This window comes from Elgaria multicarinata, chromosome 8 (genome assembly GCF_023053635.1).
Source record: "Elgaria multicarinata webbii isolate HBS135686 ecotype San Diego chromosome 8, rElgMul1.1.pri, whole genome shotgun sequence".
NCBI lineage: Eukaryota > Metazoa > Chordata > Lepidosauria > Squamata > Anguidae > Elgaria > Elgaria multicarinata.
In genome coordinates this window covers 73,971,263-73,997,083 of record NC_086178.1, presented here as the reverse complement: position 1 = coordinate 73,997,083, position 25,821 = coordinate 73,971,263, and the positions used below count along the sequence as shown (strand labels likewise).

At 39.0% G+C, this 25,821-nt stretch overlaps 1 protein-coding gene across 2 annotated transcripts; it reads right to left on the bottom strand.

The window, feature by feature from the left end:
- Positions 1-1,148: 1,148 nt before the first annotated feature.
- ABRAXAS2 (abraxas 2, BRISC complex subunit) lies at positions 1,149-25,570 on the bottom strand. 2 transcript variants are annotated; one of them, XM_063132783.1, is made up of 9 exons: positions 25,474-25,570; positions 19,072-19,162; positions 18,184-18,220; positions 15,271-15,337; positions 10,824-11,014; positions 9,459-9,578; positions 8,783-8,867; positions 6,398-6,512; positions 1,149-3,164 (listed from the first exon to the last, which is right to left on the bottom strand). In XM_063132783.1, the coding sequence occupies exons 1-9, from the start codon at positions 25,543-25,545 to the stop codon at positions 2,695-2,697; spliced, it is 1,248 nt and encodes a 415-aa protein (XP_062988853.1). In that variant the 5' UTR covers positions 25,546-25,570; the 3' UTR covers positions 1,149-2,694. The 2 variants fall into 2 exon arrangements, with proteins under 2 accessions (XP_062988853.1, XP_062988854.1); XM_063132784.1 differs by lacking the exon at positions 9,459-9,578.
- Positions 25,571-25,821: the final 251 nt, after the last annotated feature.

The window sequence follows — 25,821 nt, the reverse complement described above, 5'->3', positions numbered from 1 at the left end:
AAAATCAAGAATAAGGCTCTCTTCTTTGTAGAAAGCAATACTTTGATAGGAATCTCACTTTCTTTGCAGCCTGCAGACAGTTAAAAAGTAAACATTATATTTTTAAGTCTGTTCCAATGTTGTCACAGATTATTTCAGTGCTCTCCTTTGTGTTCCTATTTTGCCTTCTAAATATATTTCCAGTTTAAGTTTGCTATTAGAATATATTATACTATATTCTAGCTCATGCTATTCAGTAAAAGCTTGCTAATATAATTTCCTTGGTATTGCTTACCTGAACAGCCAATCAATTCTGAACCTAAGGCACAAGAGAGCCAACACCTTTATGTTCCTAAATGAGAAATTCCAGTCAATCTCATTTCAATTTCAACGGTACAGATGATATGCAGCAACGAAGCACCGATACTTCTGGACCAGGTATGACTCTACAGTTGAAAGTGTTTCCCTGAATTCATGACAGTTGAAGATTTAGTTTACTTTTTCAGTAAAAGCTCCAGGAACTACGTTCTGAGCTAAATTTTAAAACTTCACATTATGTACAAAACATAGATCAGGACCCAAGTAAAATGCACAGACCATATTAGGGAGCTCCTTATAGGGTAGGGTTATACTTCAGATCCATACCAGTTGGACTGAAACTTATTTCTGAGCATATACATATGTTCACTAATAAGCCCTGGGCTATAATCACTGTTAGGTATTGCAGAGTTTCCTTCAGTAGTTTAAAGAAAAAGGCATCAACAGACTTGGATTTCTGACTACTAATTTTATAAAACACTATTTTCACTTAAGTGAAGTAATTTGTGTGTGTAGTAAATGGAGTTGCTACCTCCAGAAGTTGTTGTGGTGTGCTATGCAAACTAAGGGAATATTGCTAGTCTTCTGTTGCAAGGTTTATAGGTATTTGCCATGCATGAACAAATGTGAACAATAGTCATTTAAAAAGTGATTACTACTGTATACATACCATAATCTCATGGGTGCTTCTCTTTGCCCTCAGCCAATGTGGGAATCAACATGCAGTTTTGTCAATCATTTGTTCCTTTTGAAAAAAATGTAACTTAACACTGCTTTCACTTGCAGATGCCTGATCTCACCGCAATGGAACCTTGCTGATAGATATTAAAAGATAAAGGATTAAATAAGATTTTATTGTCACATTTAACTGCTTTGTCAGAGATGTACATTATAGGTTTCTGAGCAAGATAAAAAATAAAATTTCTTGAATGAACTGATGAGATGGTTAACAGCACTTATTTAACAAACCAGCAATATAGTTGCTTGCAGATACCTAGTGTTAATAAAACCCAAACATTTTTTTTGTTAATTAGAACAGATTGCATGAAAGAGAAAACGCATCATGTTAAGGCCAAAGTATGTTAAGTAGTAAAAACAGAAAAGTTTAAAAGTTCCAAATATCCAAGGAGATAGAATTTTTACCATATTTCAAAGCCACTTGGTTTTACTTAGTACAGACAACAGAGAGGCTAATAAATAGGTGTGGGATAGTTTAGTTTTAGGCATTTGGATATCTAAAGGAAACCTTGTGAGTGTTTAATGAAGAGTGGGATTATACATGATTTAGATGCATTGTCACAGACTGAGGAGTTTGCTGTTTGCTAAATGAGGACAATTTAATGGCACAATTTCATATCATTTGGGCGATGATTCTACTGCAAGCTTAAAATTAATATATATATATATATATAAGTGCATCCAAACATTCTTTGAGCTGAGTCACTTCATGCCTCCAAAATCACAAGGTTCTCCCCTGCCCAACAAGAGCTAAAAGAGTTTAAATTTAAGAGGAAACCCTAGTGTATTTTACTAGTCAGCCTCTTCCATTCCCCATGACTTAAAATTTTTAGAATCTGGAAACTTTTGCAGGTTACTAGAACTTGTCTTCATAAAAAGTTCAGCATTTGCAGAGTTCTAACACAAAACTTTGACAGAACTGACAACATCACCTTCTGCTATGTGCTCTTCATATGTTTAGAACAAAAACAAGACAATGAGCATAGTGTGGCAGAGCTACTTGAAATCCACCAAGGTTCAGAATAGTTACGCTTGAAACATTCACTGATGATTTACTGGTAACTGCTTTTCTACATAAAAAGGCAACCATAATTTTAAGTGATACACATTAGGCTAGTAGAAAAAGATTGAAACAAACCTCATCTCTATTAAAAGAGCATGCAGAGAAGATAGTTCACATTTGTTCCAATCAGGCTTCTTGGAATTATCAAAGTTTTTTTTTTCTGGCAATGATCTATTTGGCTTCACTGTTAAAAAGCCTGCTGATCAAAGTTCTTAGAAACAACCCCACCCCCTTAAAACTCAAGGCATGATAGTGCACGAGGTAAGTTTTGATTTGAGATCATTAAAGACTGTGCTTAGCTGCTAAATCCCATGTTTCTTATGGAGAATATGGCAACAAAAGCTACACATTTTTTAAAATTCCACTTTGCTTATTTACCAGTACATCCATGAATATCAGTACTGTTTGATTATCCTAATGATTCCATTACAAAACTTGCAAAAGTGTATCACAAAGTGAATAAGCCATCTAAGTTCAAGTCTTCTACGTCTGCTGTGCACAACAATCCACTTTTGTAGCTCATTTCCTCCAAGTTTAATCCCAAAATATTTCTGTAATGATTAGGAAATATAGTGCTATATTAAGCTTATGTTCTATTAAATCTGGGAGATTTGAGTGTTCCTGGAATCTCCATCTGCATGTGTCAAGGGTTGAGAATCTCTTGTCTGTGCGTATTCACTGTCAGATGACTCTGTAGGTTCAAGCAAATTCTCATAGTCACTGTCTTCCGATTCATTAACATTGTCACCAGGTGTTGTTTGGGAAGAGGATGGCACGGCTGTTCCATTTCCTGAATGCTTCAATCCTGTATTTGTGGAAACATAACTAGAAGAGCCCACTGCTTGAGGTCGAGGCATAAAAGCATTGCTTTCTAGAACTCCAGGGCGTACGGCACTGTCATGATTGATCACACTGAAGTCAGCATAAGGAGGAGGAGGGTCAGAGGCTTCCGATTCTTCAAGATTACTGCCTTCCACAGCAAATCCAGCATGAGACATTCGTGGGATAAATTCAGGTTCTGAGGTATCATTTGACATTTGCCTGCTTAAGATGGTCTGCTGCAGTCCTACAAAAGTGTAAACATAGTTGCAATTACCCACAAGAGCAAGATAGTTCATGTACTTAGGAATTAATCTATTTGTGAGAAATTTTGATACTGTGGATGTGGGAAAATAACTTATTGTAAGTCGCCCTGAGGGTTGTATTCAGGCTGAAAGATGACCCACACATTTTAAATAAAATAAAATGCAAGTGATATATCCAACTGTGTTTAAGCAAGTCATGTGAGTGAAAACTTGCCACTATTGAACATAAAGTGTAAACTGAACTCAGTTCCCCTAAGACTACTGTGATTCATGTAACCTGTTCTTTATATTGGAACAGCGTCTTGCAAGAAGCCAAACACTTGGTCAAAATAAAGTAGAGCCAGGTCAGTTAATTCATATAGGATTTCTTAAGTAAAACAGACAGTAACATAAACTTGATAATGAGCCACTACTGGTGCATCTCAAGAGAATTCCACACAGGCAAAATAGTATGGTACAGTAACAGCAGAGCATGTATGGCATACAACTGTTACACCGCAGATGGAAACCAAATGTTGCATGAGTGGAACTCTGCTCATCCAACTGGAGTTTCTCACTCTCTCCTGCCCACTGCAGTCCCTTTTGACTGCTAAAAATCTGCTCTGCAGGACCCTCCAACCCTCAGGAGATTTTCAGGCTCTGCAGGGGACTGCAGGAAGAAGGGAGAATTACCCCCTCTTTTTTCTGCTGTTCTATCAGTGGAAAAGCTGAATTGGATTTCACCCAGACAACTATATATATGCAAAAAGACTGAAGAACTTTAGATAGTTTAACTCTGACTGACGTCTAGAGCCAAACTGAGAACCTAACTGTTACTCCAAGAATATTATTTTTCAAGAATTCCTAAGGGGACCTGAATCACTAGAACACTACATAAAGTTATTTCACGTCTACATTCAAATGTTTCCAAGAGTAACTGAGATGTGAAATATGTACCACTGAACTCAATAACAGCAACTTCTCCTGGTTTTCTCACTTAATGATGAGCTGATACACATCCCATTTCCCACAACAATACTACCAAGAGTGGCATCCTAGTGCCAATTTCCCTATTTCCATTTCTCCACCATAGATATAAAAAAAATCTAGCAGAATTATCTTCTTCCCACACTTCTGCCCTGCCATTTTGTGAGCCTTCAAGTTTTTCGATGTAATTGTTTCGAGACCACCAGTTCCTCTTCTCCAGAGTCAACAGGTATATAACCCATTACCAAACATCAATTCACTATGCTCTCATGCTCTGTCTATACTATTGCCACTGTATTAGTGCTTGTATAATATTCAGTTTGGGTACCCGTTGATCACTTAGAAAGGCTCTGGACTATGGCAAACTTCCATTCATTCTCATTACATATTTGTTACATGTCACACTCTTGCTTCAGCTGATTAAGAAATGAGTCATAGGCTCAGTTCAGACCACACGTTAGTCAACGCAGTGTGAAAACTCCACTCAACGGTGGAGTTTTAGCAGGTCCTCCCCACACAACATGTTCTAACTCTACTGTTGTTGTTACCCCAAAAGGTTGCATTTATGTGGGAAAATTTAGTGACTGTTAAACCTACTTTCTACTATTCAATGCTAACACTATCAGAAGGAAGAAAGTCTGAGTATCAGAAGAATGTGTTGCTCATCCAATCAGATATCTAACATTTAGTGCACTGGAAAACTGCTTAAGAGTAGCACTTGAGAGCCAGGATCCACTTGTAGTATTTCATTCTTTACAATTCAGAGGCATAATCTAAGAGTGATACAGTGGTGAACCAGGGCATTAAATACGTTAAAAGCCACTTCTGAAGAATCAACCACAAATGAAACAAATACTGCTTTCTTCTGCTGCTTTGTTCACTGTACCTTTCTCTACCATTTATTATTTTCTAACCATTTATTATCCAATATTTATTTATGTATTACATTTCACACTGCATTGACTAACGTGTTGTCTGAACTGAGCCTATGGCTTGCTCTCTTAGTCCATACCTCCTGCAATCCTATTTTTCTTTAACCTCTTTTGAGCTTTCTCCTCTAAGCAGCTGCTTGGACTTTCAATACATTGCATCTAATAATTTAAATACCCAACTAATATATGAGAGATGTACTAACATAAGTGTTTGTGAGTAACACGAAACGGGATAAGGTGCTCTAATAAAAAATGTACTGGCCCGCTATTCAAATAGTTTAATAAACTACATATTATACTGTTAATTGGAGTGGATCTACCTTCCCCCAAAATAGAAAACATATGGCTTTTCAGTCAGCTATTTATAACTAGCATCAAGTCTAATGCCAAGTGGTTTTTAATTGGAATGTAAGAACTGCAGACTATAATCTGACATTCAGCTCTATGACCACTGTGCTTCAGATACAGGCAGAGACAGTTCTAGAAACCCAAATAACATAATGTATCTTTCGTTTCCACAAGTTATAACCAATAACCACCATTTTGGATGCTATAGCTGAATTGTCTTGGTTTTAATATTTTCAATGAACATCCCACTGCACATGGAGTCCCCATCAAAACATTGGTAAAATTTTATCCTAGGTCCCTTCACGATCTCTTCTGCATTCTAAAGTATCCCTTCCCTTGGCTGCCTTTCCCCCTCCAATGTTTTTTGCTAGGCACTTGCTAGGCACTAGCACTTACTCCACTCAGTATTCTACAGATGGAGCTGCATCGGGACTTATCGTGCCCCTTCTCTTCTAAAAAGTACATGGAGAACTGAAGCAGTTAGCATTTTGCTGAAGCATTACTTCAGCCCTGCCCGACTATGAAGGTAGCTAGAGAGAAGGAAAAGCCACTGAAACTCAGAGCTCCAACAGTGGGTTGATAGAAAGGGAACATATAATTGAAAACAGTGTGCACTGCAGATGAGTATTCCACTTCAAGAAAATGCATGCTCATGTACATGCACCTCCCTACCCCATGACTGTCCCTTCCCATCAGCTTTCCTTACTTCGTCCTAGTATCAGAGAATTATAAAGGGCATAGAACATGCCTGATATTTGGACTAAAACTAGAGGCAATTGTATGCAGTTGTTTCTAAATACTTAGCAGAAATAGAAAAAAGTTTTGAATGAAGTGTTATGTCCTAAATCTCCTAAATATTGGAATTGGTTCAGATACATTCCAGACTTTACGGTGTAACAAAGCATAATAGAGCTGAGTGTAACACCCATTTTTCAATTAACAAGAGAACATTTACAGAAGAGCCTTACTTATTTCCTGCTCCTTTTCATTTTTCCTTTGTGAGATTTGCCTTTTTAGCTTATTCACCTCCGCCTGAAAAGTTTCAACAGATCGTTCACTCTTCTCTACATCTATACATACTGCCTGGGAGAAAAACAACAAGATTATTTCAATAGACATTTGTCAGCCTTAGCGGAAATATAATGCAGAAATCAAGTTCAAGGACACATCCATCATGAAATGTTGATAATTCATATTTTATTTGTCACTTGTGTCCAAACCTCAATTATTGTAGGGCAGAGGAAATTGGCTAAGTTTCCACTGTGGATTTCCTCTCATAATAGCAAAAAAAAATGACATAACTGACATTAAGTTATAAACTTAGCAGCTACATTTTGGTTTCACACACAGGTGTTGTTAAATGTGCTGACTGCCTTGGATATACACAGAAACCCTCCTTGAAAATAGACAATAATATTCTGTACCAAAGTCAAACATACTTTCACTGCTCAACCCCTACGCCCTTGAACCTGAAAACAGTAATTTAAAGCCTGTTTCCATGTTCTACAGTACCAAAGCATGAGGGCCAACTATTAATTTGTTTAAATATTTACTGCCCTTCATCTTATGGTACCAGAACAATTTACAGAATGTAATAATTCTTTAAAACCTTAGTAAACTCAAACCACAACAAAAAGCAGAAGATATATAAAACAGGCGGCTACATCACCTGGCTTCATAAAGCAATTTAAAATGCTGGGCAAACAAATTAATTTTGATCTGACACTGAAAGTAATATAATGGTGCCAGTCACACTTCCATGAAATGTATGGGTAGAGGGGCAGAGCTACCTACAGCCTAGGATGCCTTGCTACAAAACCTTGACAGCAGCCCTAAGCCACTAATACTGGCAGCTGTTTGTTCTGGCAAACCAGAGTACTAAGAATTTAAGTGGTTATTTGGAAGAAATGTGGGAGAATTGCCACTTGAGTTGTTGTAGCACAACTTTATCTCTACAGCAGCAACTAAAGCAAAGGAGATGAATGGGCTGCTGAAGAAACAGTTTAATAAAAATGAATTATGCCTATATTATTATTATTATAGCACCATCAATTTTCATGGTGCTGTACAGAACAAAATAAAACAAAATACAAAACACCCTGCCATATGGCTTACATTCTAAAATCACAGTAACAAACAAACAAACAGGGAGGGGAAAGGCCAACCAGCATGGGGGACAATAAAACAAATAATAAAACTAGTATCATCACACTACAGATTATAAGCTTTTGAGAAAAGAAATGTTTTCAAATAAGATTTAAAAACTATAGCTTTTCAAATAAAATTGTGATATATTTAATAAATATCAGACCAGTAGGAAATACTCAGGAAGTAACTTTAAACTCCTTTAAAACGTTTTTTTAAAAGAACTGTTACAGATAAATGAGAAAACATTCCTTTCTAGAGGTAGCAATCTCAAAAAAAAAAAAACCTGTAAATGTGACAGATTTGCAATTTTCATACAAAGGGAAATAAGAGCACTTTTGTTTTTGCTTTTAGGAGAGGACATTATTGGGGCAAGGGTGAGTGAGATCAATCTCTTACAAATACAGCTGTTGCTCACTCAGCATCGAGGAACTGAACAACAATGCACATTCCTACTAGCGCAAGAAGGTAGAGTCGATGTTGGGCAGCCAATCAGAGCAAAAGCAGCAGCAGGCTGCTGATTGGATTCCATTGCTGCCTTCTTGTGTCAATCAGTTTTTCCAAGCTGCATGAGAAATAGCTGCTACATTGGAATTGCAGGAAGCAGCTCAGACAAACAACAGGTGATTTTGTATCTTGGAGGCAGTGGTGTGAAGTCAGAATGGGATGGATGGGTGAGGAGGTGCCAAGATCCACCTAGAACAGCATTGCAATCCAGTTTTGGGTCATGACCCCTAGTTTGAGAAACACTGGGTTAAAGCATAATTAAACTAAATTTTCAACTATTAACCAACGGAACATTGTTTAGTGTGAAGGTTCCTCCTGATTAAGGAGGCATCCAACAATGGGTTATCTCCCTGTTTCCCAGAAAAGCAGGGATCATGTGACCAATTTTTTTGTCTCTAGGCTGGTATCGCTAGACTCCACCCAGTTTCATGTGATAGGAGTTCAGAGATAAGAACAGGGATTTGTCTCCTCACAGAGAATGAGTTGAGCTTGCTGTGTGCTGGGAATTCCCCATCCCTCCAATAAAGGGAGGGAGAACCCCTTGTTTGATGCCTCCTCACATCAAAATAAGAAAAGCAAAGTTATTTCTGGAACAAGTTTTAAATTCAAAATGAAGCTGGTTTTCTTGCTGTTCTGCATAATTAAAACACAGAAAGTTTATCAAATTAAATGTTGACCAATATTAACATACAAGGAGTTACCTGTACTTTTTCCTGAAGTGCATTATAAACCTGATATATAGCCCTGATGTCCTTCATCACGCCATCTTTATCAAAAAAATCAGTACTAAAAAAAACCCAACAGAAATAACGAATTAGAAGAAATCACACTTCAAAGTCAGTCTGCATTTTACCCTTCAATTTATATTTCTTAGAAAACTATTTATATTTCTTAGAAATCGATATTCCAGATCAACAGTGCATGAACTGCCATGCCCTATTACAGAGCTAGCTGTATTTGCTCAGCCTAATATTAAACTGATTGATGTAGGAGAAATATTTGCTCCTTTAGGTAGCAGATTGAAGAACTGCCTTATTCAATTCTAACCTACTCCCAATGTTTAATTGCACCAACAAAATATAAACATTATATACCAAAGGGCACATGTTTCTCACTGAACTCCGTATACATTCAATACCTGATGCTCCTCTACAACTAAAGCTTGATCATTTTAACTTGGCTTTTCTTGTGGGCTTGTTTTACCTTGATAAATATTTTCAAAGTTTTATTTTCTACTTCTCACTACTGTTTAGAAAACAGCAATAATGAAATAGAAGCAGATAATCAAGAGTGCTGCATATCTATTCTTGTTTTAAATCTAGGTTTATTTGTTGGTATGCCAGAATAGCAGCGGTTATATACTAAAAGAATGCTTACCCATGCTCCTTAATAACTTTGGTATAATTTTGTGAAGTATTTGGCACTGAAGAAACCTTGTATTCCTGCTGGCTTGTGTTGCCTAGATTAGGAATAGCAAGTGACACTCTTTGATTATACCTACAGAAAAAGTTAAGAGAGTTGTTAGCCTTCATGGAAATTATTTCTGCCAATGTGTTCTCTCTAGAAGAGTTCTAAGTCATAAACTGGGTTCGAATGATTAGCAGGGGAAAACCACACTGCACCAGTTGTTTTCTCCTATGCCAGGACTGACACTACCCTAATTACCTGTGCCACATTACAGGTGGCTGTGTTGTTCAAACACAGAAAGACAGCCTCCGCAGGCTGGCATGCCAACATACTGCAAAGGAAGGCACTAGCCTCAAGCACCATCTTTATTTCCAAGAATGCCATGCAGGCTTCATGTGGAGAACCAGGCTTCACTCTGAAGCATGCTGAGAAAAAAAAAAAAGAAAAGGGTAGGGTGAAGGTGATGGGAAGCATCACAGAAGTCTAGAGGGGGTGGCAGGGAGCGAATGGGTGTCCTTTGCCTGGCTATGCATGCATGCTAAAATGTGAAGGCTTGGGGAGAAAATCTTGGGGGGGGGGAGGAAAAATGTATTTCTCTGACCATCACTAGTTGCCTTCTGTGAAATGCGTCTTTTGTTACGCTGTGTGGGGGAAAATAGATGATTTGGCATATGGGGCCTAGACCCAATCTCTCACTTGGCCAAGTACTTCTTATTGAGCCTTTTGTGAAATGGGCGTTGGAGCAGAAAGCTGCAGATTCAAAAGAGTAATTCTCTGTTCTGGAGCTGAAACCACACCTCTGCATTTTTCTTAGGTTTTTGAGCACATTACTTTTCTTTTAACCTCACCATTTTACCTTTGGGAAATGGGTGTTTATGACTGGCCACACCCACTATGGCAGCCATTTTGTGAAATGTCATTCCACATTATCTCAAAACTTCAAATCTTCACACCAGTACAAAAAAGTTGGGGACACCTGTTCCAGTGCAACACTACGTGCTAGATCCAAACTTACTCATGCTTACAATAGACCCACTGAAATCAACGGGACTTAAGTTCCATAGAGTTTTGTGGGTCTACTTGAATTCTAACTAGGTCTAGTCCAACTCCAAGAGGGCAGCTTCCAGCATTCTAAACAAATAGTAGGAAAGGGAAAACTTGAAGTGGGAATGCAGAAATGAAGACTTTTTGAAATCCTTTGAAATAACGTTAAAACGAATTTCCAAGTATATCTGCATAGATCTGAAATCTTTTACTGTCCTAATTACTCATTTTAATCAAACTGCATAATTGGAGCAAAGTGTGTGTTTTTTCCACAACCCAGGAATTGTTTACCTTCGGTTTGGTCTAAAAAGAACATATTCTAAAGCATGTGTTGAGTTATTTGCTGTGGAGATGAAACTGAAGAGAAGGAAGACAAGGTCAGGCACTCCAAGAATTTGCGTCAGCTGTTTATGGATGATGTGCTCTCTATATGACATTTGTTGTTGAGTGTTTCTCCTAAATTTGTACCATCCAATAACGTTCTATAAGAAGGGATGAGAGGAGAATGTATTAACTGAAGGACAATAACGTTATCTGTTGATATTTTGGAAGTACAGCGAATACAGATAAACTAAAGTCTCAACATGGCACTGGAATTCTTAAGCAATAATAATAATAATAATAATAATAATAATAATTATAGAGGCAAATATCATGTGTTATCTGCTAATGTTTCATTTAAAAATGAGATACTATTGTAATCTACAGAGTATGAAATCCTTTCATGTTATCTATAATCCTAGGCATAATGGTTTACTTTTGTAATGATGAAAATACCTTCATTTTGTAGATATGCCAGCAGATATCACTCAACTTTGAAAGCCAACAGATCTAAGCAAGACTAATCACCCATGCAGTACTACCAAGATATACATTTTCAGGATTTTCTTTTTGTTCATAAGCATGGACACACGAGGATGCCTAAACCAGAATCAGCCCATTGGTCCTTCTAGCCCAGTATTCTCAGAAGACCTTGCCAGACAGGGTCTCCAATAGAGGCCTTCCTATCACCTGCTACTGACTATTTAACTAGCGATACTGGGGATTCAAACTGGAACCTTCTGCATGCAAAGCTTGTGGCACAGCTAAGCAGGATGCAAGTACTACAATTATCTCAATGGTTTCAATGACTAAGAATACGTAATGCTATTTAATTTTATGTACTTCTACATAGTACTATTTATTCTGTGTTCCAAAGTAATATTGGGCAGTATCCAATGAGGCACTTTTGCCCCTGCCCACTGCTTGTGCAACAGAGATTTAACATTTCCTAGGGGAAGCCTCAAAAAGAGTGAAAATGCTCATTTCTGGATCAGAACAGTGGGTGGAGCTCCCTTATGCCAGTTCCACTTACCGGCCCCACTCCAAAAATAAGTGTTTTCAGTCATTTCCAGCTGCTCCCAGAATCACCAAATCTCTGTTCCACAAGTGGTGGTAGCTCCTTGTGGAAGGAAAATGGTGGGGCACTACAGAATTGGAGGGGGTGTAAGCCCCCCATTGGATGCCTCTTATGAACAGTCAAGTTCTTGGATGACCCCCATGTACTTCTCTAAGCATCATGCCATATGAAAATCTACTTTTGGAAGTCCCATGAATTTTGAAAGATGTTTGCTATGTTGCATGGGGAGCTGCTGTTTGAGATATGAAAGTCCAAAGTTTTCTTGGATATGTAGTCCTTCTTGTGTTTTTATTTGATTAAAGTCAATGGTTCTAAGTTCAAACTAGCAAAATTCACATGCACATGTTGGATTTTGTCACCTTTCCAATTTAGCAGTTATCTCTCCCTGTTACCAAACCATGAAATCATTTTTAAGTTACTTTGAGCCTAAAAAGCTATTTACAAGTGCTGCAGCATTGGAATGATCACCTAAAAGAATGAAAAGCTCTTGGTGTGCTTGTACATTTTTGGTATACATTTAAATGCCATTATTTGATTAATACTGTCTCCATCTCTCTCTGAATTTAGTCCAACATAATCAGTGAAACCAAATGTGGAAAAAGCTGTAAGATATGCAAGATAATTCTATACAGAAAATATCCAAATATTCAAGCAGATGTTCCACCTGAAGTGGAAAGAATAACTTCTAAAAAAACCCACTGAAATAATAATTGTTCTTACTTTTTACAGCAGATTGCTGATGAAATGTTTATAATAGTCAACTGAATTTGAGAAACATTAAGGTTATTCTTAGTTTATTGATATGCTGCTTTTACCAGAGTAAACTATGGCTGAAGTAGCTCACAATGAACTTTAACTTATTGTGAAAGGCTGTTTCATTAGAAATAAAACACAATTTGTTACAAAATCAATAATACCACAAACAAAAGGTAAATTCAATATGAAATTATCTAGACTTAATAAATAACAAGTACAAGCAAAGTCAAAATTAACAGGCCAATGTGGTAAGGTGAGAGTTGCTGGCAATCATAAAACGGAGTGGCTATGTGTTGAAGGACTGAGGCGCAAAGAGCTTTGTTTTATGTAAAGTGGAATTGATCGGCACAGTGAGGAGGGGGCACCACAGAGGAAGAAAAGGAGGACTGAGCTCCACCTGAAAGTTAGATCAGCTTCTGACTAAGCTAATTTTCCTTTACACCTTCCCTTTGGTGTACGCCTGTCTTAGTGCATTCAACTAAAATGACCTTAAGATCCCTTTAAGCCCTACTGTTCAGGGATTCCAAACAAAGCAGATGCAATACCATATTAAAGAGGCCCTCCCTTGATCTTCAGGGACAGGGGATTTACAGGTCACTATCTAATCACCCTTTCTTGGCAGGGATGCTCAAGTGGGATGCAGCCAAGCAGCTCCAAATACCCCTGGATGATATGAATTTAAACCTGTTTCAACTAGGCTTCTGGGCTAGGGTTTGAGACAGAAGCTGACTTGATCAACCTGGTTGACTACTTTCGCTGGGAGAGCTAGTCTGTTGATTCTCCCAATTCCCTTTTGATACTGTCAATAATAGTATCCTTTTGAAATTACCACGTATGTTGGAAGCACAGCGGTAATGCTCTGCAGTGGTTCTGTTCCTACCTCAATGGGAAGTTACAGGAAATGGTGCTAAAAGACTGTTCTTTTCTTTGGGAGCTCTTGTGTGATTCCAGAGGGCTTTATCCTTATGCCATGCTAAACATCTACATAAAACCGCTGGAAGGGGTTGTCAAACATTCTTCAGCAAGTTGTCGTCAGTATGCTAATGACATTCCTATTTCTCCTTTCCATTAGAATTAGGTTTGGAATTTTATTATTCAATGCCTACATGAGATCAGTAACAACTAACTCCATCCATGTAAGATGGAGTTTCTCATGTTGAGTCCCATGGGTCCTACAAGACCTGGTCCCTCTTCTTCTGCCTGGCACATTTCCACCTGGCCTAAGAAGGTGTGACACTGACTGACTTCAGCTACAGAGTCTGTTCAACATGCCTACAGACCACTGCAGTTCATGGATTGTTCCTTGGGGCAACTTTCGGTCTTGGATATTATTTTCGCTGCTATATAGATTATTTTTGAATTGTTAGGCCCTAGTTTCAATTATTAGTAGATTAAAAAAAATCTTGTAACGATTAGTGAGTCATCTTGAAACACTATATTGCATAAACTCTTCTGATGGTGTGAGTAGCTGAGTACGGGTGACCATGAAAAATAAACTGATGATAGAGGTCCTAGATTAAGAGAAGTGGTAAGACTTTCCTGATCCTAGATCATGATCTTCTCCTAGATTTGTAGGTGGGGTGGCAGCAAGGAGAATGCTCTACCAGTTTGGGCAATTATGTGCTAGCAGAACCCTTTCTTGAAAAGAGACCTTGCCACCGCTGTGTGCCCTGGTAACTTCTTGAATGCAATACTATAACGAGCTGTACATGTTGCTCATGAGATGTATGTGGAGTTCCCCTTTAAGATAACTCAAACTTCAGTTAATCCAGAATATAACCAGATTAACACCTGCAATTAGACAATGAAGGCACACAGTATTAATCTGCAAAGGTGCCACTTCCTACTGATTTTTTTCAGACTAACACAGAAATGCTGTACCATACCTTTAAAGCCCTGTAAGTTACAAGGTCACATACTAGGGAGAGGAAAGCGGGTTAAAAAAAATCAAATGCCCAAGGATGGTGCCAACTCCAGAAATAAGACTAGCCTCAAAAGCTAGTAAGGAATTTCAAGCGATGACTCTGCATTTATTGAACTTTGTTTCTGAAGATCTGTCAGGTCTGGATGCTTGTCCTGTTTATCAATTCGCTTTTCATGCAGGCTTTAATCTTTAAATTAAGTATTGTATAAACTTTCCTTTCCTGTTGATTGAGAGAAATGGCTGATTTGTTCTTGTTTGGTTTAACTGCAGTTTCAGTGTTGGAAATTGTAGAAACCTTAAAAAATTATTTATGCTTGTACTCCACTTTGAGAATTGCTTAAGTTGAAAAGCAGGTTTCCAAAAGAGTAAACACTGATCTTGATTAAATGAATTAATAGTATGAATGTGCAATTGGTCCTTCATGCTTTATCCTTCTTTGACATATAGCCCAATGTCACCGAAATATTTGTTATACACACCTGATTCTGCACCCACACCACTTCTCAAAATCCACATTAGGCATGGGCAGTGCAGGTCAAGATTGACAATTTTCAGTCTAAATATTTTAAGTCACTCCCCTTGTGATCAAACATGAACTGCTTTTCTTCAGACCTTACTGCTTTTACAGGAATTTTTTTCATAAGGATAGGTAAACTTACTTTTCTCCGATCTTTAAGAATCCTGTCCAAATTCTCTTCATTGACTTTGCCTGCATAGTCATAAAAGCTTAAAAGAAAAAATGAGGCTTGGCTTACATATCAGATCAAAATCATGTGCAGTGAAACGAAGTGTGCTATATGGATTGTATTGGCATACCTGAGCTGAACAAACTGCTCATTCAAACGTCCTTATATGATCCAAATCATATAGAAAAGTTGTACATGGTGCTTAGACAGCTATGTTATGAAAACTATGCCCCCCTTTAAAGATTTGTTACTGTTTAGATATCAAGAGATTAATATGTAGCATATGTACAAGTAACCTATAAAAACTGCATCTCTCTCAACTTGTTAATGAGGAAATCCTGGCATGGAAGTCTTGCTTACATGCATGATACTTAACATTGTTATTAAAAAGGAAGGAGTTTACTTTCAGGAGTTTCGTTCATACCCACTGGGCCTAAGAATGCTTTAAATGCCTACATTGTAGTTCAGGATTGGTTTACTCCTAAGTGCCCATCCAATATGCAGGAGAATACCCAACATGCAGGAAAATGTTTTGTATGGAGCATGCATATATTATGCAAATGAGCCCTGTCCAGTTTTTATCCACTCTTGTGTACATTGAACAATTTAATGGGGAGGGATGTAAATGCGAGTATGCAAGCCACAGACGCACATCCAGAGTACATAAATTTATGCAACACTCCAACACCCCACTCTGTATAGCACATGCACATATCCACATAAATAAGGTTCAAATATTTTCACAGATTTCAACATGAGTCTTCCTTAAAGTAAATCTTTGATATGAGACAATCTCCATAAAGCAAACATTTCTCTAAAAGCAGTTCTAGGTGCAAAAAGTTTAACTTGTAGGAAGCCTTTCTCCACAAGCCCTGCCTGGCAGCCCCTCAGAATCTGCTTTCACAAAAAAAGAGAAAAAATACTATAGGAATGGGCTCTATGGTTCCTGTCATATAAGCCTCATTCCTAGAGCATCCTCAGAAATAGTGCTCAAAGGTTCCCGCCTGTATCCTAGGATGCTCTGGGAATGCTCTAAGAGCAAAGCTTCTATGGCAAGAACCATGTAGCCCATTTCTAAAGTGCTTCTTCTTGTTTTTCTTCTTTGGGCAATGGGGGAAAGGTTAAAGCTGTCAGTGAGTGAGAGGAGGAATGAGTGAATACATATGTGAATGGGGGTACAGTGTCTGTGTATGTGCGTGTGTGTGAGAAAGAGATGTATGTGAATGTACATGTGTGTGCACGCATGTGAGCACATGTGTCCCAACCATCCCAACAGACATCTGATGTGAACCTCGGGGCTGAAATTATTGTGCACCCCTGTGCTAAAAGAAGTCAATACTCAGAAAACTTAACATCCAGCCTCCAGCTCCAGACCTTTCCCTTTAAGCATTTCACAGAAATCACTGGCATGCTCCAAATTTATCTGTGTATCCAGTTGCTGCCAGTAGTTAATTGAGTCTACATAGCAGATGTAAAGATTCAAATGTTTAAAAGAAAATTATATTGTGAGGTTAAAAGTGTATTTGAAAGTACACTCCTTCTAGATTTATCTGCAAATGCCTCTTTCTAGAGGGAGTTTACAGTTTACTACACCCAAACTAGTTCATAGCATGTCAGTCCAATAAAGCAATTTTCTATTCAAAGTATTAGCACAGTAAAAGTCTGCATCTAATCCAACTATAAATTAGCTCCTTATTTCACATAATTCCAACTAGTGGGGGAACTGGAAGGGGTTAGTCTCTCCCAGTTGTGCCCTCCTAAGGATTTGGTGCAGCACCAACATAGACTTGACAACCAGGGAGGGAGGAGGGATGGAATCTCCCTTTCTAGGCTTCCTGTAACTTCACATGCCTTGAGAATTTGTATCATTGAGAACCGAGGACAGATTAGGGATTCTGCTGGTGTACCAACCACCCCGCTGTCCCTCAGTTTCCCTGACTAAGGTGGTCTCAGACTTCGTGTTGACTCTTAGGATGATGGCTCTGGGGGGATAGGTGTGTCTCAATTTTCATACTGAGGACATCAGATCCAGAGCAGTTTAGGACTTCATGGCCATCGTGATAAGCTTGGGGCTGTCCCAACATGTTGTTGTCCTAATGCACGTAGGACACACTCTTGATCTGGTTTTCTCAACTGGATGGGAGGATGGTGATCTGAAAGTGAGGAATTAACTTCTATCCCTTTTTCATGGCACTTTTGAAAATTGATTATCTAAATGGATTGGAGATGCAATGGAATGGCTCCCAACACTTATCAAGTCCACCAATAGTTATTCCCTCCTTGTTATCCATGTGGAAATGAACAGTAGTGCCAAGCACAGCTATGACTGCATTGTATCCAACTACAAAGCTCAAGGAGGGAAGCTCAAAATCTTTGGGTCTCAAATGGTGTTCTCATCCATCCTTATGGTCCATGGAAAAGGACTAGGATAGTAGAGAAGAATTTTTCAGATGAAATCCTCCCACTAATGGAATGAGTTTCATCAGGGGAACAGCAAGGAGCCAATGCACTCTGCCCACAACCCCCTTAAAATCTGCTGTCAGATATTGGGGGACCTTCCAGATTATATGGGTGAGCCAGGAGGAGAGGAGGAAAAGTCCAACTGCACAAGTAGAATTCTGCTTATGTAACCTTGGATGTTGCCATTTGGTAGTACTTTTTGTGTGATGTATCTATACGTTAAAAATAATGTTTACGATATGTAGGAACTTCCAGGTTCATTCAAGGTTTACTTTTTTCTTATACAACTACATCTCTACTTTGCATTACATCTTCTCTGGTACTTTTCTTATTTAAATAGCTATGCTGGATGCTCATTCTGATCAATATTAGTGAATTACATACAACCCACCTACAGTGGACAGAGGGGTGACAAAAGTAACTTACCTAAAGAGTTTAGAACAAGGCTCATGATTATGAATTTCTGTAACAAGAAAACAATGCATATTCAGTTACTTAAGACCAAGGGGGAAGCTACAGAGATGTCCTTGACATTGCCCCACTAAGTTTCAGACAAAATGCAAACCCTTTGTTTCCCAGAACAAAAGGCCTTAAAATCTATGAAAAATTCTGATGGCCATAGCAGCACAACCCCACAATAGTTACTTTTTTAAAATTAATCCAATAACTAAAGACACAATCCTATGTGTGTTTAGACAGAAAAAAGCATGCTGGGAGTTGTAGGATGCTTTTCTGTCTAAACACGCATTGGATTGTGTCCTAAGATACCTTTCTGTGGACACACAATATCAATGAGATTATCTTTTACAAGTAATTGTTTCAGCCATTAGTCGATTATAGTAGAAATAATATAAAGGGTTTGTTCTAACGATAGTGAAGCAAAAGGTTGCATCCAGATATGTTTTCATGTTTCCAAAGCAATGCTTCAAATTCCCTCCTTAGAAACTGAATCATGTTTTAAACCACCCAAGTGTAAGGCAAAAGTAGGCAGTCCAGCTGGGTATCAGTTGATTTGGATAAACAACACGCACTCAGGTACACATGGACATACTCATGACCTAGCTGCTCTTTTATTTTCTCCTTCAGAAATAAATAAATGTACACTAGGGATTTACCATATCCTCCCTACCCACCCACCAAACCAAGGATAAATCAAGTAGCACTAATGAACTGAGTTCCACATGTTCCTATCAAGAAATGTACTAGAGTCAAACTGACTTGAATTTTTGATCATTCAATAATTCATCACCTGTTAAGCACTAAAGCCCGGGAATGTAATGTTGTACTATCAGAAAGAAAGGTAGTGTGACTTACCAATTACTTGCAGAAATTCAGTGTTGCTGATTTGTGAGTCACTAATACTAAATGTCTCCTCTTGTCTAACCTCTCCCAACAGAAATCCTTCCTGCAAAATGGAAGAAAAGAATTCTGATTAATGACAGAAAAAAACCCTACAAGTGTACTCCTTTTTGTTTTATTTTCATGCAGTTTTCACAAGTATATGCAACTGAAAATGTAAAATGATCCTGTAATGCCTGTGTCCAAGGGCCTTGGAATGCTGGCTGAATTAAGTGGGAGGGGCAAAGAATGGAGTGAGGGAAGAGCAAAAACTTCTGTTTTAAAAGGGTGGTGGAGTTTGGAGAGAGTAAGACGAAGAGGGAGAGCTAGAAGTAAAAAAGGAGAAGTTAACAACATTGGGAGAAGAAGAAGGTGACAGGCTGCAGATTACTGAAGAGTGCACCAATGCAAGACAGACAAGTGAATAGGGATACACATCTGTTGCTGATCCAGCAAACCTGACACTGGCACCTGAAAGAGAACTGCAGGTTGAAGAAAAGAGTTGAATATAGTTGATTCATAGTGATGTTAATTGTTTTGTTCATGTTAGTATTTCTTAAATCTTCTTTAAATTCTGTTAAATACATATAGTTGGTCTCTGGAGTTATTATAATCTGCCTCTCCTCATCCTAGTTATAGAAACCTGAGACATTACAATCCCATTTGGAAAGTTTAACTACCAAAAGACCTGAACATAGGACAATAAAAAGTTAGTACTTCAGTAGAGACAAGAGGGCCCCATAAATCCCAAGCAATTTCCATCAGAAAATCCTTAAATCTAAAGAAGCTGTAGATTCTCAAGCACATGGATTTTATGAATAAAGCTCGAAAAAGTATTGCAATATATGCACCTGTAGGGCAAATTATATACACAAACACAGTGCAATGACCCCAATCAATGCCTTTAAAAAAAAGTCTGAGAAAGAAAAACAACTTTGAAAGAAAGGATAGGTGATCCTTTACCTTTTTCTTGGTTGCAACTTCTACACTACAAATCCTACTCTAGAGACTGCTCTTCCTCAAAAGCTGTGTTTGTCATTACAAAAATGGGCTGGAATAGAGAAGCTGCAGTCAAGAAAAAGTGTCAGCCACTTCCTGCTCTAAATTCCTTCCTCCTGATGTTGCTTTTCTGAAAGCTATCAAGACCATCTTGTCTGCATTTGTGCAGGTCTTGTGTAACATGCACACCCCAGATTCAATATTCAAAGTTAGTGTTAGTATCTTCAATGCACTTGTCTATTTTTATATTAAACTGTCTAGACCAATTTATCAATTTCTATAGAATTCAATCTTGACTGGAAAAATGGGAGAGCTGAAAGATCATGCAAGCCTGTTCCGAGGAGATCTACATTAATAGTGAAACTCAATCAAAGGCATCCCAGCCACAGAGACTAATGTTTTAAGCTCTTAATCCCAAATCCATATTTGTCAGATGAAAATAACAATCGATTATTGAATATAATTTGTTTGTTATGTGAATAAATCAAGAACTTTTCATGTTCAATAATCATGAAAAACTCAGGATAATACTTCATGCATCTGATGAAGTGGGGTGTATTCCACAAAAGCTTATACCATTAATCAATTTACAAGTTTTTAAGATGCCACAAGACTTTTATCATTTTTGGTTATCATGGTTACCCCTCTGATGTTATCAAAGAAATACTTTTATAAATCAAAATGATAGCAATGCTTAGCACTTAGCTCCCCCAATGAATTATGATTCATCAGAGGATACTAATACCCAGGAAATAAGTTAGAGCATATCATTAAAATGTATTATTTTGACTTTTTGTGTCCTCTCCATATAGCGTAGACTACTGTCGGTTTTAGAATTTTCATCCTGGGAATGGTACCAAGTTGACATGTTAAAACAGAATACCAAATATGTCATGTGAGCCGCTTGTTGGACATATCAAGCAAGTTCATAAAAAGAAAGGAAGTTGGGGAGCAGTGCTTTACTCTATGAGGGGCATCTACTTTTAGCCCTTAACACAAGAATTCGATTAAGACAATTCTCTTCTTTAAAGTCTTATATAAAGCAATGTACATCGTACAGAATTTTCCAGTCTACAATTAGTCAGATGTGACCAAGAAAGGGCTAGACAGCTATGAAAACGAGAGCTAGAAGACCAAGATTAAGTACTCAGAATAGAAAAGTTTCAATAATAACTTTATTAATTATCTTGTTCTTTAGAATCTATCCTAAGCACAATCAAAGCTGAAAGCCAGGCTTTTCATACAACAAAATAGAAAGCTTCTTAGCTTTGAAAGAATACTGTGCAGAGCAGAAGTTCCCTCTAAAGCAGAACTAAAACGTGACAGAACACACAAGAGTCGAATGCATATATACAAAAGTCACAATCCAGCAGCTGTGTATTACAAAATATAGTCAGAACATTCCTATTTTTGGCTTTGGAACAAATTGCGCTTCCAGAAATTTGCCTTCCGTAGCAAGCAGGAGTCACTGGATCAGGAGCCAAAATGGTTTAAGTTGGAAAGAAAAATTTATACTAAGGACACAAATTATTAAAGAAGTTTGTTTAAAGATCTCTACGAATTAATGACAGAAACAAAGAACTCTATTTACTCCTTTGTTCCTCATGAATTATGAAGAACATAGAATTAAAATAGGCCAGTTCCCATCAAGGAGTTGGGACAGTTAAAATTCAAATGACCACTTGCAAAGAACCATGTTAGTTCTTTAACCAACTAAACCAAGAATTTGAGGAATATTGTTTTCCACACTCTATACTCTCTCTCATTAGTTCTCAAACTAGCTCATTTAAAACTTAACCATCGAGTCCAACCTCTCGCTCAGTGCAGGAATCCACCCAAAAGCATCTCTGACAGATGGTTGTCCAGCTGACCCTTGAATGCCTTTAGTGTGAGAGAGCCCACAACCTCCCTAGGTAATTGGTTCCACTGTCATACTGCTCTAACAGTCAGGACGTTTTCCTGATGTCCAGCCGGAACCTGGCTTCCTGTAACTTGAGCCTATCTAAACCACTACAAAAAATCAACTGGAAATCAGTGTTGTGTTGGAAGCAAGCAAAAAGGCTATAAAATACAGTATTTGTATGAAATATTACCGTATTTCTTCAATTGTAAGATGCCATCGATTGTAAGACGCACACTAATTTCAGTACCACCAACAGAAAAAAACAACCCTAAGACACCCGCAATTCTAAGATGCACCCCGTTTTTAAGAGATGTTAATATGGGAAAAAAGTGCGTCTTCGAATCAAAGAAATAGGGTACGTAAGAGTGGTTTTAAGAAGTGTTTTAGATTCTTTAGAGCAACCGTCCCTCAACTTGATGCCCTTGAGATATGTTGGGATCAGTGAACTTGCTGATGACACCAAATTATTTAAAGTTGTTAAAACACAAAGGGATTGTGAAGAGCTCCAAAAGGATCTCTCCAAGCTGGGAGAGTGGGCATCCAAATGGCAGATGCGGTTCAATGTAGCAAGTGTAAGATGATGCATGTTGGGGCATAAAACCCCAACTTCAAGAGATTTTGGGATTGTGGTGGACAGCTCGATGAAAATGTCCAGCCAGTGTGCAGCTGCTGTAAAGAAGTTAAACTCCATGTTAGGCATTATAAGAAAAGGAATTGGGAATAAAACTGCCAGTATCATACTGCCCTTATACAGATCTATGGTGCGACCACACTTAGAATACTGTGTACAGTTCTGGTCACCACACCTAAAAAAGGATATTATAGAGCTATTTTTAGTATTCGAGGCAGTAAACCTGTGTGCACCAGTTGCTGGGGAACATGGGTGGGAGGGTGCTGTTGCACCATGTCCTGCTTGTTCATCCCTGGCTGATGGCTGGTTGGGCACTGCGTGAACAGAGTGCTGAACTAGCACTCTTGGTCTGATCCAGCATGGCACTTCTTACGTTCTTATGGCTCTTTGTTGTAGTACTAAATCATGGCTTAGCGTTAGTTCTGAATGCAGCCATTGTAAAATAATAATAATAATGATGTAAACTTTGTTCTTATTTTATTTTACCACTTGCCGAATATTAAAATTAACTACCGTATACTGTACCTTGCATTTTGTTACAGCCCAATTTCCCCCAACCTGGTACCCTTCAGATGTTTTGGGCTTCAAATCCCATCAGCCCCAGTAAACATGGCGAATGGTCAGGAATGCCTGGAGCTGTAATCCAAAACATCTAGAGGGCACCAGGTTGGAGAAGGATATTATAGCTTATGCTAAAGAAAATAGATTCAACGTATGATACCTCAGGAGAAAAAAATATTATTTTAAAATTACTTAGGTATCAGGCAACATAGGAATATAATACAAAGTGACTGTGAACAGTACCAACCTGCAAATTTTGCTCAGGTTAACACTGGGCCTATTCAGACAACACAGTAAGCCATGGTTAAGCCGCTAACGCTTTTGCAGCAAATGGTGAGGAAGCATGTTTAAACCGTGGTTATATAGCCCCCATGGTTAGGAATGGTTCACATGACATGCTAAGCCATAATGTTTAGCTCAAAGTATTTAACCACAATGGCTTAGCATGTTGTCCGAACAGGGTCACTCTGTAGTCTAGCTCTCTTCCACTACAAGAAATACCCATGAATATATATTTTTAATGGTACTCTCATGCCAATCCTGCCCCTCAACATAGGCTTAGGTACAATCTTGCACCCACACATACTTCTGGCAGGCAACCTAATCAACCAACAGCTTACATGGAATCATTTGCGAGTTCTGATCTAAGGAAATAGGACGATAGGTGGGAAATTATATGAGAGCACTCTGCTGCATAAAGTGGAACTGGTAGCAGAAATACAGCTATCAATTCCCATCTCCTCCGTGTTCCCATGAAAGACTACAGGAGCCCAGCATAGTATAGGGGGTAAAGGAAGCCCCATTATTACTGTATGATGCTACATTGGCATGAAAAAGTGTGCACTTACATAAATATACATGTTAACACGTAGACATGAATTTGTCTCAATTTAGTTATCTCTTACTGTGGCATGAAAAGAATTAAGTTATAATACCAATATAAATGTCAACTGAAGCATATATCTATTTGCAGATTTGTCCATACAGTGCTGTGTATGGGAGCAATACGACAATCTCAGATAGCAAGTGATGGCGGAAGTGGAGCTACTGAGAAACAAGGGACAGGTATTACCATGTTTGAGAGGACACTTAGGTTCACAGAAATACAACAACCCTGAGGGGGCAAACCCCTCTCCCGAAAAACAGCTCAATGAGGACTGAGTATGTTCAGTAGCCATAAAATGTTTTAGCATCTATTAGAAAAGAGAAACAGAAGGAGGGCAGAGAATATCCTGCTTGAGTTGGCACCCTGAACAAGAGCACTCCAGTTCCACTTCTCCACAATATGGTAGTTCATATATGCTCATGCTCATAGTTAAGTTCCAAGACACTCACACAGCTACAAATACAAGCTTCAGTTTTCAAGATTTCAAAATATAAACAAAGTGTTTCTAATTTCTCCCTGAGGAGAACGAGCTACTTTTCGAAGCCCAAGTGACAATTACAGCTGCTATAAATGACGCAGCGTGTTGAGGAGACGTCCTCCACAGGCTTGACATCTCGTGCTCTAGTCCAGGGGTCCCCAACCCCTGGTCCATGGACCAGGACTGGTCTGTGGCCTGTTAGGAACTGGGCCACGTTCTCATTGACAACAATGCAATTTCTGCATTGACAACAACCAAAACGAGATTACGGAATAGACTGGACACTTCGGGTGTCACTGTCTCCCATCACCCCCAGATGGGACCGTCTAGTTGCAGGAAAACAAGCTTAGGGCTCCCACTGATTCTGCATTATGGTGAGTTGTATAATTATTCCATTATATATTACAATGTAGTAATAATAATAGAAATAAAGTGCACAATAAATGTAATGTGCTTGAATCATCCCAAAACCATCCCCTCAACGCCCCCCCCCCCAGGACCGTGGAAAAATTGTCTTCCACAAAACCGGTCCCTGGTGCCAAAAAGGTTGGGGACTGCTGCCACGGCCCCTATCTCTTGCCGCCTTCGCCCCCAATTACGTTCCACGAAGGCTCCACAGGCGGCTGTTCGTCGGTGTTCCCACCACATGTTTTGCCTCTCGCCGCCTCCTTACCGGCTTCCCCTCCTGCTTCCTTACCTCCGCCGCTCATTATCTCACTTCCCAAGGCGGCTGCTCAGGACCGTCCGTCCCTTCGAGCCCATTCCACCTCCTGTGGCTGCCTTCCCCTTACACCCATTTCCTCTTGCCTGCGCCTGCCTTTCTCGTTCCTCTCTTTCCTCCAAGACTGGGGAGGAAGAAGAGAGAAAGCTCCCCTCACAACCCCCCGAAGACGAAGCGATCGGCGGGCGGGAGTACTTACGTGGTCGGCGCTGCTATTGGCGCTGTAGTAACAGACAGAACTGAACGTGTAGCCCGAAATGGAAGCCGCCATGATGGAGCCCCACCACCACCTCCGACGACGATCCCACAAGCCACCGCACCTGCGCCTCCCCGGCTCCCCTGCTCCGCCGCAAGGCCTCCTGGGAAATGTAGTTCTCAGCGATCTAATGCTAGCTGAGAGAGAAAGGCCCCCATAAGCATTCAAAGCCTACAGAACCAACACCGGCTGAATATTGTTAGTTACTTGAACTACTTGGCTACGCGGCTACGTTTTATTTCTCATAACTGGCGGCAGCCCTTCCCTTGACTGCCAATAGGACATCTCCTC

Bases quoted from the DNA above. Each gene is read 5' to 3' on its own strand.
- ABRAXAS2 (XM_063132783.1), bottom strand. From the start codon at position 25,545: ATGGCGGCTTCCATTTCGGGCTACACGTTCAGTTCTGTCTGTTACTAC. The intron at 11,015-15,270 runs GTAAGTTTACCT...CCCTTCTTATAG, and splicing joins TTCTTAAAGATCGGAGAAAA to AACGTTATTGGATGGTACAA. The intron at 8,868-9,458 runs GTAAGCATTCTT...GGTTTTTTTTAG, and splicing joins AAAGTTATTAAGGAGCATGG to TACTGATTTTTTTGATAAAG.